This window comes from Amaranthus tricolor, chromosome 12 (assembly GCF_026212465.1).
Source record: "Amaranthus tricolor cultivar Red isolate AtriRed21 chromosome 12, ASM2621246v1, whole genome shotgun sequence".
Taxonomy (NCBI): domain Eukaryota; kingdom Viridiplantae; phylum Streptophyta; class Magnoliopsida; order Caryophyllales; family Amaranthaceae; genus Amaranthus; species Amaranthus tricolor.
The window spans coordinates 8,626,783-8,646,381 of NC_080058.1; the positions used below are offsets into that span (position 1 = coordinate 8,626,783).

General features: G+C 33.8%; 2 protein-coding genes across 3 annotated transcripts; both read right to left on the minus strand.

Moving 5' to 3' along the window:
* Positions 1-2,121: 2,121 nt before the first annotated feature.
* LOC130796714 (uric acid degradation bifunctional protein TTL) lies at positions 2,122-7,346 on the minus strand. Of its 2 annotated transcripts, none has more exons than XM_057659082.1 (7): positions 7,008-7,298; positions 6,755-6,922; positions 6,554-6,645; positions 5,332-5,389; positions 5,093-5,194; positions 4,319-4,472; positions 2,122-2,802 (listed from the first exon to the last, which is right to left on the minus strand). In XM_057659082.1, the coding sequence occupies exons 2-7, from the start codon at positions 6,902-6,904 to the stop codon at positions 2,345-2,347; spliced, it is 1,014 nt and encodes a 337-aa protein (XP_057515065.1). In that variant the 5' UTR covers positions 6,905-6,922; positions 7,008-7,298; the 3' UTR covers positions 2,122-2,344. The 2 variants fall into 2 exon arrangements, with proteins under 2 accessions (XP_057515065.1, XP_057515066.1); XM_057659083.1 differs by having other exon boundaries at positions 2,123-2,799; positions 7,008-7,346.
* A 1,758-nt stretch (positions 7,347-9,104) lies between these two features.
* Positions 9,105-15,506, minus strand: LOC130796826 (autophagy-related protein 18a-like). Its single transcript, XM_057659227.1, has 4 exons — positions 14,635-15,506; positions 12,731-12,938; positions 10,836-10,962; positions 9,105-9,963 (listed from the first exon to the last, which is right to left on the minus strand). Exons 1-4 carry the CDS (start codon positions 15,349-15,351, stop codon positions 9,861-9,863), a joined length of 1,155 nt encoding a protein of 384 aa, XP_057515210.1. The 5' UTR covers positions 15,352-15,506; the 3' UTR covers positions 9,105-9,860.
* Positions 15,507-19,599: the final 4,093 nt, after the last annotated feature.

Here is a 19,599-nt window from a genome sequence, read left to right on the forward strand (position 1 = left end):
AGGGTATTCGTGGAATTCGATGCCGGAATCCGTTCACAACCCTCCCATGCGGGTTCCTGATTCTATCACGGTGATCGGAGGGGTAGCTTTCCTCGTTTATCCTATTCACGATGGTACTTGTGGACAAGTTTTTGCCCCCTACCAAGTGGGGTTCAAGTTGGTGGATGATGGGTTTAGGGGTTCACTCGCGATGGTTGGTTTGCTTGGTATTTTGTGTGCGTGCAGGTGGTAGTGGGAGCTTTGTCGGTGGCTATGGGATCTTCGGGGTCTATGCCTCATTGAGTTTTTGTGGTTGTGGGATGTCAAACTCAACACCTTTTGGTGGTTTTTGCTGGCGTATTTTTTTCATGATGTGCGATTCTGCCTGGAGTGCCGTGAATCATGTCGTTTCAAGCACTAGTCAATTAGGGGACGAGGTGGCTTAGTGCTTCAACATTAGGGTTAGCTTAGGGTTACAAGTTTATGTTATTTGGCCTTATCTAGTTTTAATTAGGTTTAGGTTCTATTTTGAAAAATAAGTTTTTCCCATACTTAATTTAAAATTTTTTTTATATATTTTACTTATTTGATTCAAATTTTCTTAATTTTATGTCTTTTCAAGAGTTTATTGAGATACTTCTTAGGGTGAAGTACCTTTCCCATGAGAGACTTAAGGTGAAATACAAATCATTAATCGTAAAATAATAATAATAATAATAATAATAATAATAATAATAAAAAATTTATTATTATTATTATTATTATTTCATTTAATAATAATAATAATATTATTATTATGACCCTAATTCTTAATTGAGACCATCTTAAAAAGAGATGGTCTTAATTCGGTTAGGCCCAAACCTTAAAAAAAATAGCTGCTAGGGTTGTTCATAATCGGGTACCAGGCATTCCAGATACCCATTTTTACGGCCCGTGCCTCGACTCGATTGATCCAGTTGCCCAATATCCGGGTACCCGGATAAGCTGGGTTGGGACACCGGATACCCGGATCTATTTGAGGCAATTTTTTTTAATGATTTAGCATAATTAAAAAGGCAATTTATGGCAGATTTGTTTTGAATAAGTAGTGCACCAACATTACAATTAAATGAAATTACTAATGTCCTATGTCCAATGTCCTAGTACAAAAGTGATGGAAAAAAAAATCAGAAAAAAAAAATAACAGCAAAAAAAAGCATCAATCAAAATCTAGAAGAATAACGAAAAAAAACAAGATTAAGAACAAATAATAAGGAAAAAAAGGAAGCCAAAATCAACAAAAACAAAACCACAAAATGAAGCAAGAAAAATAACAAAGCTAAAATCAAGATCTACAACAAAAATGAATGAAAAAACAAGGTAAGACCAAAATATAAGAAAAAAACGAAACCAAATTATCAAAAACGAAACCAAAAAAAGCCAAGAACAACTAAAAATCTAAAATTAATCTCGAAAAAATCTATAAAAACCAAAAAGTTAGGCATATGTCGGCGCCTCAGCCAATTCTACTGTTACTAGCATCGGAAAATCAAAGAAGAGAAAAAATCATTTGAGGACAAGAATTGAAGAAGAAGGAATAAGAGAATCATAAAGTTGGAAAAAGAAGTAAGGGAGCTGCGGTATTCACTGATTTCTATTTGGAAAAAGTTGCTTGGACTTGTAAATAGGGTTTTGCTTTATTGAAGCTTGGGAAAAAAAAGCAGTAAAGCACCGTACCCATTTTAAAAAAAAAATTCTATCTTCAATATACGGGTCAACGGGTACCCGTTTAAAAAAATTTGGCCCATGATCCGACCCGGTCAAGAGGGATCGGGTACCCGACCCGTAATTTTATATTTTTTCTGTTTCATAACCCGATATTTAAAAGTCGGATCGGCGGGTCATCATGTTGGGTTTTTTTAAACACCCCTAATAACTAGTGCCCAATACAATTCAAATTTCATTGTTTATTTATTTTTTTTATTAATGGGCTGCTTGTATAAACTTGTCTCACGGTAAAACGGTCTCATACAAGACTTGTTGTATTATTATTATTGTTATTATTATTATTATTATTATTATTAAAAAAACCCTTAACCCATTAAGTCAAATCAAGCTCTCTAAAACCGATATGATAATGAATATTTAACATACCTGCTATAGTTTTAATCATGCGTTATTTGTATTTAATAAATTCTATTTAATTGTTCAGTTTAATCGCATTTTCAAATACTAATATAGTAATATTAGCATATTAATTACTTTTGTTAATTTTTAAGAATACACAATTGCAAGTAAGAAAATGGCACATTACAAATTACAACGAAAGCTCATACTGCTGACAGAAGTTCTTTTAAACCATAAACAGGAAAATGCACAAAAGGTTCTAGCTTCCACGATATGTCGAGAATCCAAAAGGCGAAAGTAGCAACGGCACATGAAAATGTTCGAACTTCTGCGATTCAGTTATCTGAAACACTATAGACACGAAAGGGAAAAAACACGATGGATTGTACTTGGATATGTTGAAACTGATCCTGTAAGTACCAGGTTTAACTGCATTGACAATTTCCATTAACGGATTACTTCTACCATCATTATCCGTCTTACCGGATCCCACAAGAGTCCAACCACTTTGATTGGACCCGAGATATACAGGGTGAGGCTCTGGCCCCACCCAAGCCTCCAACTGTACATCAATCCCTGCCCCCGGATGACCTTTAGCCAAATCAAGGACATGGGTGGTGATAGGAGGCCGATTTCGCTTTGGAATTTGAGGTTTTGTCTTTCCGGGAGAATTTGATGCGGAGGTGAAATGTGCACTAATCATGCTCAAGCGATCTTCTACAAGTTAAAAAGCACATATATAAGCATCAAGTATATGTATTTTTGATAGTTTGTAAAGAACATTTTGCAGTACGAATGAAAACCTAAATAAGAGTGTTCCCTACACATTATGTATTCACTGGTTGCAATGCTAGAACAAAGCAATGCAATGCAACATGATGAAGTAGTTACCAAGCAAACGAATGGAATAGTCACAAAATTACCTAAACCTAAAATTTTCCAAACTAAATGGGATGAAGGATTTTATGTGAATATCTCTTGCTTGGTCAGTGCGAGTGGAAATTTAAGTGAATGAAGTTCTAACGACCTGTTTGATAGGTGGTAATAAACGATGGTAATGGGAATGAAAAATTAGTGTAATTTTGGTTGAAATTTTTCTTGGCTATTTTATTGGTCATGCTTGGCCAAATTCAATCATCTCATTTTCTTCATAAAATTCATTCCAATGCATTACCATCGGGAGAGATGATATTAGGTGGTAATGGAAATTTGTAAACAAAAAAACTTTTTTGTGATCAAAGTTTCATTACCATGGGAATGATATGGAACTTTTGATGAAATTTTACAGTATAAATCATTCCCATTACCACCATTTAATACAACTTACCAAATGGGCCGTAAGTGTTCAAGGACAAACATGATTGAGCAAAGTTGAAGTTTAATAAATCTTTTCCACCTCATGTTCAGATCTCCTAACTTAAACAGGCGCATGGAGAAACCGTTACCAAACTCAAATTCGAGAGATGATAACATCTGACGACGTAATAAAGCAATCCAGAGACGATATTAGGGGTGCACGACAATATGGAAAATCATGAAAATGATGTTTTGATAAAAAGAAGTGGGATGCCAACTTAAGAATCTCTTCCCTAAGCTTCATCTAGAGGACAAGGTGAATTTTGAGCAGGCACACGGGGTGATGTAATGACCAAACCACAGACAAATGCTTGATTAACGAAAAACTACAATCACAAAAAACTCGACGTGAACTACTTAAATTGAAAAAAAAGACTAATTAGATGTAAAAGTATTATAACCAACCTTAAAAGAACTACTTAAATTGAAAAAAAAAGACCAATTAGAATGTAAAAGTATTATAACCAACCTTAAAAGAACTACTTAAATTGAAAAGCACACATTATTTCCTAAATTCTTCTTTAAGCCTATTAAAACTTTCTTCATACGGCTCATCAATTGTTCTAGTGTGAAGCAAAGTGAGTATATTGAATAGTTGAACCTCATTCTAGGTTAATCCTGCTCCTTTTGTGCTAGATCTCATGTCTTTCAACACACTTGATTGATCATAAAACTCATCTAAGCCCAGATATGAATTACTAGCTACTGCATTTTACATCTTTCACACTACTGGGACAAGAACAACCATTTGCATCATAATGATACAATATTCAGCAAAGGTGCATCATGGCATTAGGGAACCCTCAAAAACACCATACTAGCTAAATCTGACTTTTTAAAAACAACGGCAATAGAAGCATTGTAAACAACATATTACCATTAGCTTTTGCGACTGATACAGATTGATGTTCAGTAGCTGTAGCAGTGCTTAATTTTGTTGAGAAGAGTTTGGCAAGACGCAATTCAGTTATTTTCATTTGTTCCTGAGCAGCTATTTCCAACTCAACTATAGGCCTGTTTAAGTAGCGTTTCTGCAAACAAAAAGTAGGGCTATAAACTTCAATAGTGCGCAAAATATATACGACTCTCACACCCCCCTAAAGACGGAAATTTATGCATTGAAAATCTCGTATCATTATGATGCACCTAGAAAAGGTTTTGTCGAGAAAAGGATGCTACATGAGGAAGAAATAACTAAATTCAAGCTAGAAAAGGAGAAACCAAACAGGAATATTGAAAATCTATCTTCCCTAGCAATAGGATAATAGCATATACATATTGAAGTCGCAAATGTCCTCAAAATAATTGTTCTAAAAATTTAGAGTTGATGTTGTTAGGCCATGACAATTCGTCACATTATCACCCCATGGGCCCATAAACCCACGGGTAATGAGTGTTAAGTTCACTCTTCCCCAAAACCATAACCATATAGGACTAGGAGGATTACCCACCAAGCATCATATGCAAGTCAACAACCCACTATTTTAGTGAAGTGGGGTATTTCTCACATGTGAAGTATTTCCAAGATATTGTGGTTACAACCCCCTTTATTTTCCATTTTCCAAATCCATTCCAACACTTTCTAGTCATTAGGTTAGGAAACTAGTAGCAAGGAAAAGTTTTCCATTACAAAAATTAAAAGCAACTGCACCTTCAACTCAGATAAGATTTCTTCTGTACTCCTTCCTGATGCACAAATAAGAAAGACAAATCCAAACTTCTCCTTGTATCGGGCATTCCATTCAGTTAGCTCCTGCACAAGATAAATAAAAAACATAAATGGTAAGTCTAAGTATGAAATGTTTAGCTTCAGGCTTCGGTACAAGTACACATTTTTTGACATGAATGGTAAGTAGATGTAGTGGAAGTAGCTGTTACAAATCTATGAACCTGTAGTGTAGTAGAAGTAGCTGTTGCCATGGCAGTTGACTGCTCTCCCTTGCTCCACCTATCAAATAATTTTCAAATTATGATTTGAGGAAGTAACATATAAAAAGGGAAACCAAAAAGAAACTGAATCCTCTAATCCAATTATTTCATGAATACATGAAAGAAGAAAGAAATTATATTCATGCCAAGTGAAATCCAGTGATCAAAACCCCAGCCCTATATAAGCTTGATCAATGCAAAATGAGAAAACATAAGGATATAGTCCATCAACCCTTCACTTAAACTTTTTACACAAAGAAAATGTTTCCAAGGTACATCAACTCATTTTCTTTGGCTATTTAATATCATAAAGATTAGAAACAAATCTCTTTTTCTTTTTATCCGAGAGTAAGGCTAGAAAATCCCCTACATGGAAGGGGAAAAAGAGAAATTAATACTTCATGTAAGTCGCAAGGATCAAACCCTTGTAACAAGGATGAAAAGGAAAACCCTCAGCCACAAAGCTAACCCATGATTCTCTATTAAAAGCAAATCTTATGATTATCCAACATCCTCATTAATCTAACCAATAAATGGTTTTCCAATCCAGCAATATGTCTCCTTCACTAACCAAATCTAAAATCAAATAAAACATCTACAAAGGCAACAACAACTAATCTAAAATTCCTAGCAATTGGGAGAACACTGATAGCCCACTTCTGCAATTCATCAAACAAAGTTCCTTTGACATTTTGAACACCTATTTATCTTATGTGGGGTTAATTCACAATGGACCTTAACAAAACATTCATCCTTTTTAGAGAAATTAGAACACCCAATAATCTCATCTTATGTGCGGCGAAATAACAATGGCCCTCAACAGAACATTCATCTTTCTTAGAGAGATTCGAACACCCAACAATCTGATCTTATGTGAGGTCATTAAACAAAGGCCACTACAAAACATTCATCTTTTTTCAGAGAAATTTGACCTCCCAACAATCTGATCTCATGTGGGGTTAATTTTAACAAAGGCCCTTTCCAAAACACTCATCCTATTCACAGAAATTCGAACACCCAATAATCTGATCTTACGAGGGGTTAATCAAAGACATGTTTATAGCTAAAAAACCTCCATTTCAAGAGAAATTTTAACACCCAATAATCTGATCTTATGTGGGGTAAATTCACAAACATGATTCTATCAAAAATACTCCATTTTTTGAGAAAGAGAAGACTCAACTGGGCACTAGTCTCTGTAGCATGAGACAAAGAAGCAGATTGACCAATCTGGGGATGAGCTGAGAATGCTTCAATCCACCCACAAACGTCAACCTACATCAACATAATTCATAACAATACATTTATAATTCGGTTAATTTGATGAAGAAATCAAACCTATTTGATGAAAAAATCAAGTATTTGAGTCGAGAGAGAGAGAGACTTTGTTGAACCAGATCTCTCTAGCAGCATCAACAGCATGATTAAGATTGGAAAAGGGGGATAAAGCAGCCATTTGTTTGGCAAATTTGGTGCTGCCACAACATGCTAGCAAATCTTGTTCTTCCACAGGCCATTTTGTTATTGACGCCATTTTTTCAAGAATATTGTTCTAAACAAATTGAAACAAATTACCCATCAAATAAAACAAATTGAAGCAAATTTAATCACAAAAATTAAGTAAATAAATTACCCACCAAAAACAAATTGAAAGGAAGCAGGCAACAGCTAGAATCCGGTGAGCGGTGGCAGGAGTGGATTGCGCAGCGGTGAAGGAAGTGTTTAGTTGAATGTTGATGAATGAGTTCCAATTAAGAATTAGATGTATTCAGTAAATGAAAGCTCTAATTACAAAAATGTGTTGCAAGCAGATAAATCTCTACCGGTCAATGTTTTTGTTATTGTGGGTAGAGTGCACACGGTCCTGTTAGGGCCAGTCTGACCCTAAAATTAGAAGTGAATTAGAAGTGAATTAGGAGTCGGTGGATTGAGAAAGATATATTCGATTGGCCATAATGAGTAGGATGGATTTGAATGTATGCACAAATAGACAGGCGTGGTAGGTGGTGCTATGAATATTTTAAGTGGGTATGGGTATGTAGAGGGCATATCGTATCCACCCGCCCATTTTGCCATTCTGATTTGTACTATCATGCCTCCTGATACTTAAATCTAGCTCAAATCTTCTACTAACCATGACATTTGGTTTATATTTTAGACGTCAGAGTCGGAGCAAAAATCGATAAATTCTTTGAAGGCCCTATGCAATTTCAAAAGTTAAGGTATTTTTCTAACAACTTTAAATCTTTAAACACTTCACATATACTACGTAATTTAATATTGAGGTCTCCAAATTTTTTGTGCCTATGTGGATGCTGAACATGCTCAAAACCTCTCATGTTAGGCGCTTATAACTTTCACATTTGAAATTGGTTGCAGTTGTCAATCTTATTAATCGTTGTCTCCACTAGTTGTAGAGCTAAGCAAGGCATTCTGGCCTCCAAGCTCAACAAGAGACTATCAGGCTCGAACGAGCAGCAGATTTAGGCGGCCTACTGCTATTCTATGTGCTGCTGCCTCGTTTCACACTTGATTCCTAGTTGCCCTATCGTTTTGTACTATAAATACCTCACTTTTAGATCTTTGTTAGTAAGACAAAAGTCTCGTTGTCTCCATCTAGTAGAGCGAAGCAAGGCATTCCGGCCTCCAAGCTCAACAAGAGGCTGTCAGGCTCGAACGAGCTGCAAGTATAGGTGGCCTATTGGTGTTCTATGTGTTGCTGCCTCGTTTCACACTGATTTCCTAGCTGCCCTATTATTTTGTACTATAAATACCTCACTTTTAGGTCTTTGTTAGTAGGCCAAAAGTCACATTGTAAAGTCCTTCTTGCTTAATTTATTTACCACTAGCTCCTATCTAAGTCATCAAATATCTATTGTAATTCTCTCAAGTTTGTACTTTGTCCTTTAAACACAAAGTTAATACTATTCTAGCTATATATATGGTGGATGTAGCCTTTATTTAGTGAACCGCCTTAAATCTTGTGTTGTTTATTATTTGTCCATTTTATCATCTATTATACTCTTATATTTTTGGTTCATATACTCATACACACTACAGACACTCATTCTAAACTCAACTTTTTATCTTTGGTGTGTGTGAATCACTCTCATTTCACATTTTAATGTGTTGCTTACTCTCTGGCTTTGGCTATGAAACTGTTCTTAAAGAGGGTTTAAGCTTTTTCTAAATGTTATTGGCCCTATTTTAGTAAATAGCTTTTAAATTAACTTTTGACTTTTAACATGTTGACCCACTTTATTTATCACATTTATGGTTATTAAAATCACGATTCTGATTTACGATTGTACGATTTTACGATTCAAAAAAAAGCGAGCGATTCGAACTGTAAATAGAATCGTAAGTTGGTAGAATCTTACGATTTTAATTAAAATAAAATTTATAGAGCTAGAACCATAACACAATTCTACAACATATCCTACGATTTAATTCTACAAATTTATTCTTAATTTTTTTATTTTTCTTATGTACCAACTTTTCTTATAATTTAACGATCCATCATCATATTATAATTTAAAAAAATAAATTTCTTCATCGGTAAGAATATTTAAACTAGTTATTAAATATTTTTCTATTTTATTCTTAGAAATGAAGTGAATAAAACTTTTATTTAATAAACTTAAACTTTTAAGATGAATAATTATGACTAGATAGTAAATTTAAGTTTATTGTAGAATCTTACGATTATACGATTCAATTCTACCGACTCGATTCCATAAACCAAAACGATTCTAAGTAGAATCCCAATTTTAATAACCGATAGTATTATTCAGCAAGTATGACGGATTGATTATCCACTCCAACCTGAATCATTTTTCAGTACTCCCGAACGACATTATTAGTCAATCACCCAAGTGGTCCCACATTTTACAATAACATGAATTTGCAGGTAACATCCCCTTACAACTCACAACCCAGTGAAAATAAATTAATCTCAAAGTTCCACCTAACATTTGCAATAAACTCAACCTGTAGATGGTGGAGTGAGCAAAATGCAAAACAACAAAAATAGTCTTCCCATTTTTTTTTTAGTACGAACTTACTTCTCCCTATTCCTGGAAATAGGTTCCTTATTTTAGCAGATTTAAGGATTTTTCCTTCTCACAAAATAATCAGTGTGATGAAGAGAATCTTCCTCATCAAAGCAAAATCAATGGGATGATTTCTAAATCAAAAAAAAAGGAGAAAAAGGCCTAAAATTTAAAGAACAAATCCCAAAAGAATAAGAATCTTAGTTTTGGGCAAATTAATTGCCTATTAGATGGGCGTAACTGTAAAGGAACAAATAAATCAATTAGTGTTCCACCTATGGAAGACATGAAACCCAAACTTTCAAGTCATGATGATCACTTCTACTATCGCCATGCATTTTAAGTAGAAAACATTTACACCAGGCAGAAACTCATACTATATGTACAATTTACAGAAAGGAAGGAAACTTGTGTGAAGGTGATCAGCAATTGCAGCTATCAGCAGGGCGCAGGCTCTTCTGTTTCGGGATTCAAGAAATTTCGGTATTCCAGTTGCTTCATCTCTCCCCCAGCTATGGGATCAAAACTACATCGGTAGAAGCTGCATTCAAACAAATCCCATCAATCAGGTTATGTAGTTTCAAAGAGGGAAAACGTCCAAAAATAATCATCATAAACATGGGAAGTTGCATTTGTTAGCGTTGAGGTATTAGTAGTAGTACTGCATTTCATAGGTGACATTTTTTTTGGGGGGGGGGGGGGGGGGAGCATTAAGGTGTTTTCCTTCCAAGTCTTAGCAATGTTAAAAAAGAATTGGTTAGTACAAAATGTGACGGAATTCTTCCTTTCAATTCCGTTCCCTCCATTTTCCTCTCTTTTCGTTTAGGTATCCAAATGATCAAAAGAGCAGCCCTCCATTCATTAGCATGAAAGAGTTGCTTAGCAAACCAAATCCTTAAATATCTGCCGTTTTCTGATTCTCAGCAATATTACAAGAGAAACACACAGAGCATGGAATCAAGGTCTAAGTGATGAAGTCTAAAGCTCAATTTATACCCGTTTTTTCTTATCAGTTGCATCTAAAAATCAACACTATCAAAAAAGTTTAAACAAAAACTAGAGAATCTAATAAAATTTTGATAGGTAGAGAGACTGATAAGCGTTTTACTACAGTCCTGGAGAGGACAGAAATGAAGATTCAACATTAAGAAATACTAATATAAAAGTATATCTCCAATTTGAAAAAAAACTAATTGTATAGCTACTAGGCTGTCCATGACTCTAAACATCAACTAAGATATCAAGAGTCAAGACTGCATATTTAGGATAGAAAATTAGATGACATCAAATATTTTTCACAGGGAAACCAGCACCTATATCAGATGAAATCAATGGAACATAGCATGCAAATTCAAAATAATAAATGGAACATAGCATGCAAATGAAATCAAAATTTTGAAATCCATCTTTTACCTTCCATTCATTCCCACTATCAAAACAGTGTTCTCTTGTTGGCTAAATGAAACGATGTACTGAGTGCCTTCTTGCAAGTGAAACTGGGCCATCGACCATTCTGAGCTAAAATATTTGGGCAGTACACCTGCAATAACAGATGAAACAAGATCACAAAGAGAAAATCGAGCGTTGTATTTAAATTGGGGTCACTTTCAATGCAGATAGTCTAGATAACACAGCAAGGCTTCAGAATTCATAACATTACAAGTCCACCATACCAATAGTAGTCTTTACTTCCATAGTCGTTGTTAAGAGGTATGTTAAGAATAATGAAAGAAAGTTCAAAGGTTTACTCATATTATAATGTGCCCTGTTATTTGTGATTGCCTGCAATATCAATTTGGGCTATTATATGAATAGAGCATTGCTCCCTGTGTCGATTTATTTCATCCACCTTTCTCGATTGCTGTTTGCTCCCACAATATATTTTAGTATTTTTACTCCAACTGCATTCGGATAAATTTTTGGAAAATTTCACGTGGTAGCGTCGAACTTTTATGAAATGCCAGTGGTAGCACTTTTGTAAGATTTTTCCACATAGTAGCATCCAGTTTATGCCTTATCTAACTGCCGTAGCATTTTCCGTTAAATTCTTGTCAATTTCCGTTTAATTCACAATTTTAACGTTTCTACCCTTATTAAATGTTGGTTGTTGTCTTTATAATTTGCCCTAAACATTTAAGAGCGTTGATGAATTAAACGTCAAAATGGTGAATTAAACATTTCAGAGCATAAAAATAGTTTTGGGTAAGTTATAAAGACAACAACCAACACTTAATAAAGGTAGAAACGTCAAAATGGTGAATTAAACGGAAATTAACGAAAATTTAACGGAAAATACTACGATAGTTAGATAAGGCATAAACTGGATGCTACCATGTGGAAAAATCTTACAAAAGTGCTACAACTGGCATTTCATAAAAGTTCGATGCTACCATGTGGAATTTTCCCTAAATTTTTTAACTGTTCTATCTCTACCTAAAGTGATATATTGGTTCATGTAGTCGATTATGGCATTGTTTTTGTTGTATCTCCTACAAATCTCCCCTACCACAATTGACAATACCACTCTAATAGTCTAAGAAGCCAAAAAGATGCAAACTAATGGGTACAGTTACAGTATTCCTCAAGGCTTTTTTTTGGATTACAAGGTAGATCGAGGGAAGGAGAGGGGTAAGTGAGATTCGATCCCAGGACCTTGCCTGGGAAAAACGATACTTGCTCCTACTGACAATATTCCTTAAGGCTTGATTACTCATTTTGCGGCTCCAAATGTCTGCAACTTCTTCACTTTGATTTGAATGTTATATCTTACTAACCACTACATTTTTCCGTTCTATTACTACTCCAAATTCTCTTAATATTCTTCACATTTTAGCCTTGGCACAAAAATAGAAGCATTGTAGATGTGATATTTTTTATATTGATCTATAGAAAAAGCGTGATATTTTTTATACTGATCTATAGAGAAAGCATAGATAAAAGGTTCATGTGATGAAGAAAGAGTATCAAGGGACAATGACAAATACATATTAAATGTATGAAATATCCTTTTCTGCTTCCACGCTTACCAAAAACTTGTCCAGGAACCATTTTTTCCTCCAAAATATCAGCAATCAAATAAATAATCAGGAAGGAGAATATATCATACTCCTATAGACCTTGTCTTATACACACGAATAATATAGCTCAAAAGACATTAATAAGGATTTAGGACCACCAAGCAGACAGCACCATTAACTCTTTAACGTAAAGGGAATAAGGACTGTGTGTAAGCATGGTAACACCATATATCGCTTTCAGTGTATTTGTATCTCTACAAGAGCATTCAGCAGCAAGGATAAGAATGATACCCTTCATAAAAGAGATGGATGATACAGGGGAACGTGGAGAATTTGGTTGCTCAGGTGGACTCTGCAACCCACTGTTCCCCGAAGATCCGGAATCAAGCTTCAGGTTGAAAACATGAATAGTTCCCCTATCACTAGAAGCTGCTAGCCATCGTGCATTAGAAGAGAAAGCTAGGCTCTGTATCTCTGCTCTGTCAGTACCCCTTCTAACCTATGATATTAGATACCAAGCAAAAATTTCAAGACAAAATCGCAACATCAACACTAAATATAAAACATACAGGAAAAAAATGATGTATATTGTATACTGTCACACATCAGCAACATACATGTAAGTAACGCTATTAATAGTGTGATTCACAAAAGCCAATGTGAAACTTATCAAATCTAACACAGCACCACACCATTACTTCAATGATCTTAAGTGGCTCTCATCTAGTTGGAGTTTGAAAACAGAGGGAAATTTATAAAATGCAGATACTAAGCTCACACGTTACTAAAATTTCAAAGAGACCTCCCTATTATTTATTGTTCCCTTTCTTCCACCTCCTCACCTGCTAGCTTTCCACTTTTGACAAGCCTGAATTCCAGAAAGGCAGAGTCATAATTCATTAGCATAGATAGAGGAGTTCCTTATCTCAGTACTAGGGTGAAGGTGGCCAATGGCATAAGTGCTTCTATCACTTTTTACGGGTAGAGTCTGCTATTTTTCAATAAGCCCAAAGTGAAGGAGCTTTTTACGGAGAAAGGCCAAGAGAGGAGGAATCTGGGCTAGTGGCACAAACGGAAAGTTGGATATAAGCATAGATAAGCTCCAATTTGTACCAGATACCAAAATTATATTATTCAAGGAATTCAAGAAACAAGGTTCGTTTACAAAAAATCAAATCCAAGCTCACCTTTGCAAAGCAAAACCAATATACTCATGCTTGATTGAAACCATACACACATGTGCATTATAATTATCCTTTACAACATTATTCTAAACCACTTTAACTACAAAAAAGGAAGCATTTAAATTGTTTTACAAAGTGCAGCCGTAACTACACCCAAAATGTCTATCAGCTCAATTTGTATCTATTTTTGAAAGGAAAGATTTTTGGATTCTATAATGATGAGAAAAGATGTAGAAAAATGAAGAGAAAACAAAGTATGAACAAGCAACAAAAAAAATGAAACTTTACGGCACTAGAAATCGTGGACACCTCCCCGTCAAATGAGATTATACTTCATCAAAGATTAATACCACTCACAATCTAACTCTCTCACTATAGCTCAAACTTCAGTCCTTTAATGGAGTACACATAGTAATACAAAAGACACTCGAAGTCTCTCCTAACCCTATTTCTCTCTTAGAAATAGCTACCACACTTAAACTAATGCTTTATTTGGCCTCTTAAATAGTCCTCCACAAATACACGAGCATCCAAGCTGCTCATTGACCATTGTCTGTCTCCTACTACTGGTCTGTTCAAGGCAGTCCGTTTTCTTGCTTCATTCAAGCGCTCAATGCTCATGAATCCACACCCCAATGCACACCCACAATCTCCCTCTATTGTGTGTGCCATGGTTTGAGCTACAATGTGATCAATATCATCTCAAACACAAGGTGATTTGGCTCTTGTTCCAGCAACTCTTCACTAACATACAAAACCTACCGGCTCAACTTAATATCATGATGCATGTTCAAATCCTTTTTCATATTAATACAATCATATTAATACGTGATCGGTGATCTCAATTCCAAACAAAAATTATAAATGTTGCCAATTCCCCTATACGAATTCTTAATTCACTCAAAATGAATAAGATAGCACTAAGCAATCAAAACAACAAACTTCACCAAAAAGTACAGCAAAATCAAAATGAAAAAAGCAAAATAAAGACTAAAAAAGAGGAAATTTTACCTCTTGCAACAAAGAACCATCCAACGTATTAAAAACCCTAACCAAAGTACCTTTACTGCTAGCAGTAGCAACCAACCTACCATCCAAAGTCAAAGCCATAGAAGCAATCCTAGAATCATGAGCCATAATAAACTTAGTCTTTTTAATCTGATAATGCTCAACCCTAATCTGTCCTTTTTGTATCCCAGGACAAGCCAAAACCATGGAATTAGCCAAACACGAAACCTCACACAAACCCTTAGGATTAGAAACCGTCTCAATTTGATGCAAAAGCTTCAAATCAGCAAAATTATAGACAAAAATCTTATTCAAAAGAGCGACAATGATTCGATCACGTCGAAGACGAACAGACTTAACATCGGAACGAAATGAGAGTTCACCTATACAGCAACAACGGTGATCATCCCAAAGCATAACTTTATGAGGTGGGAATTGAGGGTTCGGACCACCACCAACAAGTGCAAGTATATTGCAGCGGAAGAGCATATGAACAAAGGAGAGAGAGTGGGAGAAAGTTCGATTGAAGATTGGACGAAATGGGTTTGTGTTGAATATTAGGAAACCGGAAGATGTGGCGGCGGAGAAACAGGTTGAATCTTGGTTGAAGGACACGGATAGAAGTTCTTGAGGCGGCGATGGTAAAATCGGCGATTGTTCCTGCGGCGGTGACTGCGACTGCGACTGCGGCTGCGGTTGCGGCGGTGATGAAGTGGGCATGGTGCAAGATGATGAGTTTGAAAGTGAATTAGTAGAAGAGTCTAGAAGAAAGGTAAATCGAATTGGGGGAATTTTCTGGGTGATTGATGGATGATTGAATTTGAAGGAGGAAGATGAACAAAGAGAAGGAGACTTGGCGAAGGTGATGATGAGATGAGTCCAAAACGTGAAGCAATCAATGTCAATATATATATTTCTTTTTCTTGAAAAAAAAAAAAGAAATCAACCTCAAGAAGTAGGGCTGGCAAAAGCTGACCCGACCTGCTAATCTGATCTGAAACCGATCCGAAATTAGCGAGTTTGGGTTTAGATTTTTGACCCAATTAATTAAATGGGTCAACCCGACCTAATCTGTTTATTAAATGGGTTAGGTTCAGGTTGAATATTTAAACCCGAAAAAAACCTGTTTAACCCATTTATTAAATGGGTCAATCAGGTCACGTCAACCCATATTTAACCCATTTATTAACTCATTGAAAATTTTAAATAAAGTCATAAAATCATAATTCAATAATATATCAGATATATTGATATACATCCTCCTCACTTCCTCTGTTTGCTGTTTTGTTGCGACATAAACCCTACATATTTGTTCAGACCTACCGCCTCCTCCTCACTTCCTCTTCTCCTTCCTCTTCTCTCCTTTGTGCGATTCTGCGACCTACCGCCTACAACTTCAGACCTTCTCCTTCCTCTTCTCGCCGGTAGCTTCTTCTTTTCTCCTTCATCTTCTCTGCGGCACCAAGGTAAGTATTATTAGACAAGAAGTCAAGATTGGGTTTCTTTTTTCACTTTGTAAAGGGTTTACTCTTTTATTTTTAGAACTATTTTCTAGTAAGTATTTGTGTTTACTCTTCTATTTTTCGAACGCAAATTCTTGTGACATTAATTCTAATCGGGTCGGCTTATTATATATTTGTTAAAATATTATAAGTACGTATTAAGAATGATGTAAATAGATATTTAAGATATTGAAAATAGACATTAAGGATATACTAAATAAGCATTAAGTATAATATAAGGCATTAAAAATACGATAAGTAGACATCAATCTTTAATTGGTTGGACTTAAGATATGTCTCTCAAAAGACTAGCTATTTTTAGAATTTTTTTTTATCAAAATATTGGCCAAATCCCACAATTAACCAAAAAGTCCAAAACTTATAAAATGTTTCAAGATAAAAATCATATTGCCTTGTACTTCAGTTTCTGTGAATAGTATCCTCTTAAGAAAACTCAAGAATCACTCCACACGTAAATTGAAATGCGTATCAATCTCCACATCACTGATGGAGCTAAGTCTAAGCAACTTACAACATCTCTAATACAAGTACGATATAAACCATTAATTTTGACTCTAGTATGTTAAGAAGAACAACCACCATTTTTCACCCATTTTTTAACCTATTTCGTTATGATAACTCACTTCCATTAATTCCTTATGGTTCCATGATGGTAACTATATTTGTAGCAATATTTTTAAAGTACCATGAGGTAGAGAATCCGCCGTTCTCAAAGAAAGCATCTTTTGAAAATTTTGTTGCCTTAATTCACTATTGAGCCTTGACTTATGATGATTGTCGTTACCTTTTGGTGTTTGATTGTTGTATTTCCTCATTTTCATTAGGGTCGCCAGCTTTTTCATTACGTCCTCACCCTTTATATGTAACAACTCGAATTACCATTAACTAAGTAAACAGGGTCATCACAGGGTTTATTTTCCATAAACCTAAATCTCAATTCCAAAGTCACCAATTCTAAAATATAGCTAAATTAGTTAATTCTCAAACCAAACATCTAACTAATACAATGTAATCATAAAAGTCATTCTAAAAGTCCACTATAACAACACAACCAAGTCTATTATACATTTACCAAAAACCTAATACAATATTACAACTTCTCACGAACTCAGCTCAATATAACATCCATGGAACTCTAATCAACTCCGCTAACCCATCGTTCTCGACCGGTTCCGATCTGTAAACAAACTAAAAAAATTAGAAACAACATAGGGTCAGATTAAACCGAATGAGAAGTAACAATCTAAAACAACAATACACAGTAATTCAAATAATAGGTTTAAAATCAATATTAGTTTCCTAGATTTGTATTTTTTTTCATTGGATAGTATTAATGAAATTTGACTGATTTGTATTTTTTACACTTATCATATTTACAAATGTATATTTTCGGAAAAACTTATATATTAATGGATGCAATAAATCACAATTATTCCAATTACACAGTTGTATATAAATGCACTGTTTAAAACATTATAATGAGAAATATATGATATACTGCATAGAACATTATATATTGTCTGATAAAATTCTAGAATTATACTGCGTAGAAAATTATACTGCAAAACAAATTACATTTATTCCAGTGTAATTGGAATTACACAAAATTATAATATAAGATTACACTGTGTATTAAATAATACAACAATTTAAGAAATTACTTAAAATACATAATAGCCCCCTTTTCCATCAATTGTTATTTAAAACTAAAATGACTTAAAATTAAATTAATTGATCATTAAAATCATTCATTTATATTGTTAGACTACCATAATTACAATTTTGAATTTTAGGAAAAACGTGAAGTATGGTTTGCAATCTAAAATTTCATTAAAATATTAGTGTATTTAAAAATTTATACATTGCACGAGTTTTTATCCTAATAAACTTAAATAATGAATAATGCCAATAATTATAATGTAGCAATTATTTCAAAATCGAACGAGTTGAAGTATACTTCTTCCGTTCCATATTAGTTGTAACATTGACAAAAGTGACACTATTCATTCATCATTTTTAATTTGTGATTAATTTTTAATCTATAGGTTAAGATATAGTCAATTGAAATTTTGTTTGATTCGTCTCATTGTAAAGATTATAATTTTTATTATATATAATTAAATATATTAAGAATTAAATTTATACATTAAACAAAAATTACTATTTAAACCTTAAATTGACAGGAAATGTTAGGTTAAATTTGTTGATCACTCTTATAAAGGCTAAAGCTACTGTTGATTGATATGATTATGCTTCTATTGAAATTTGAAGCCATTGTTCATGATGCTTATGCTACTATTGAAGCTATATTAGATAATTCAAATGGACGATTTACATTTTGAAGAAAAAGGTTATGAGAGATTTTATTATAATAATTGCATTTATTGATTAGCTATGAATAATTTTAATTTTAATTGGTATTTGATTAGAATAAACTCGAGTAATCGAATGATCTGTTATAGTATGAAATTTAAAAAAAGAGTATGCTAAAAAATAATTTAAAATTAGAGAAAAATTTTGAAAATTTACATAAAAAGTTTTGAATAGTAAAAAAAATGAGAATTTTTTATTCAACATTTTATTTTATATTTCTTTTTTTTTTAAATAAAACTTGCTATAGCAAGTTTATCGGGTTTATTCCAGACAAATACCCATAACGTTTGAATTATTAATGGTTAACCAATAAGTGAAATAATTGTAGTGAAATTATGAAAAAAATCTTATTTTTCATATCATCGCATGTTCACATGTTTTCATAATACTCCCTCCTTTTCACCACAAGTATTCCATTTATTTTTTGGATACTATTCATCTTTTACTCTTAATTTGTATTTTATTATTAATCTATAATTTAAAATATAGTTAAGCGGAATCTTTGTTGATTCGTCTCAATGCAAGGATTATTCATATTAACTCTACATAATCTTTAATAATGCGCAATTAGAAATATTAATAATTGAATAAGTATATTAAATAAAGTGCATAAAGCAAATAAAACACTTATGATAAAAAGTATTTATTTTTTTCATAATTTCTAGTTATGTATCACAAACGAACTGAACCGTGAAAATGTGTGTTTGTGCATGTAATCAATATATGTAGCCATGTAAGATGTACTTGAAAATTATGTAATTTGACCTAAATGCTATAAATTTTAATACTCCCCTCCTTATTATAGAGAATGAGAAATTTTCTTATTGGGTCAATTTAATGAAAATGTCTCATTTTTATTTTTGTCATTCTTTTTACCCTTGCTACAACAATACAATAACACATAAATATTAAGTTTTCCACCCACTTTTAACCAGTCCCTCACCCCTTTTTAATTTTGGTGCAAAACTCAAATATCTCATTCTCTATGAATAGGAGGGAGTATTTAACAACTATAATTCATAAAAATCATAAACTTTAATACTACTACTTTCTCCGTTTTATTATACTTGTT

Excerpts from the sequence above, each read along its gene's own strand:
- LOC130796714 (XM_057659082.1), bottom strand. The coding sequence starts at position 6,904 with ATGGCGTCAATAACAAAATGGCCTGTGGAAGAACAAGATTTGCTAGCA. Across the intron at positions 4,473-5,092 it reads AAATCTTATCTGAGTTGAAG|AAACGCTACTTAAACAGGCC; the intron begins GTGCAGTTGCTT and ends TTTTGTTTGCAG. Across the intron at positions 2,803-4,318 it reads ATCAGTCGCAAAAGCTAATG|AAGATCGCTTGAGCATGATT; the intron begins GTAATATGTTGT and ends TTTAACTTGTAG.
- LOC130796826 (XM_057659227.1), bottom strand. The coding sequence starts at position 15,351 with ATGCCCACTTCATCACCGCCGCAACCGCAGCCGCAGTCGCAGTCGCAG. Across the intron at positions 12,939-14,634 it reads ATGGTTCTTTGTTGCAAGAG|GTTAGAAGGGGTACTGACAG; the intron begins GTAAAATTTCCT and ends CTAATATCATAG. Across the intron at positions 10,963-12,730 it reads ATCCATCTCTTTTATGAAGG|GTGTACTGCCCAAATATTTT; the intron begins GTATCATTCTTA and ends CTGTTATTGCAG.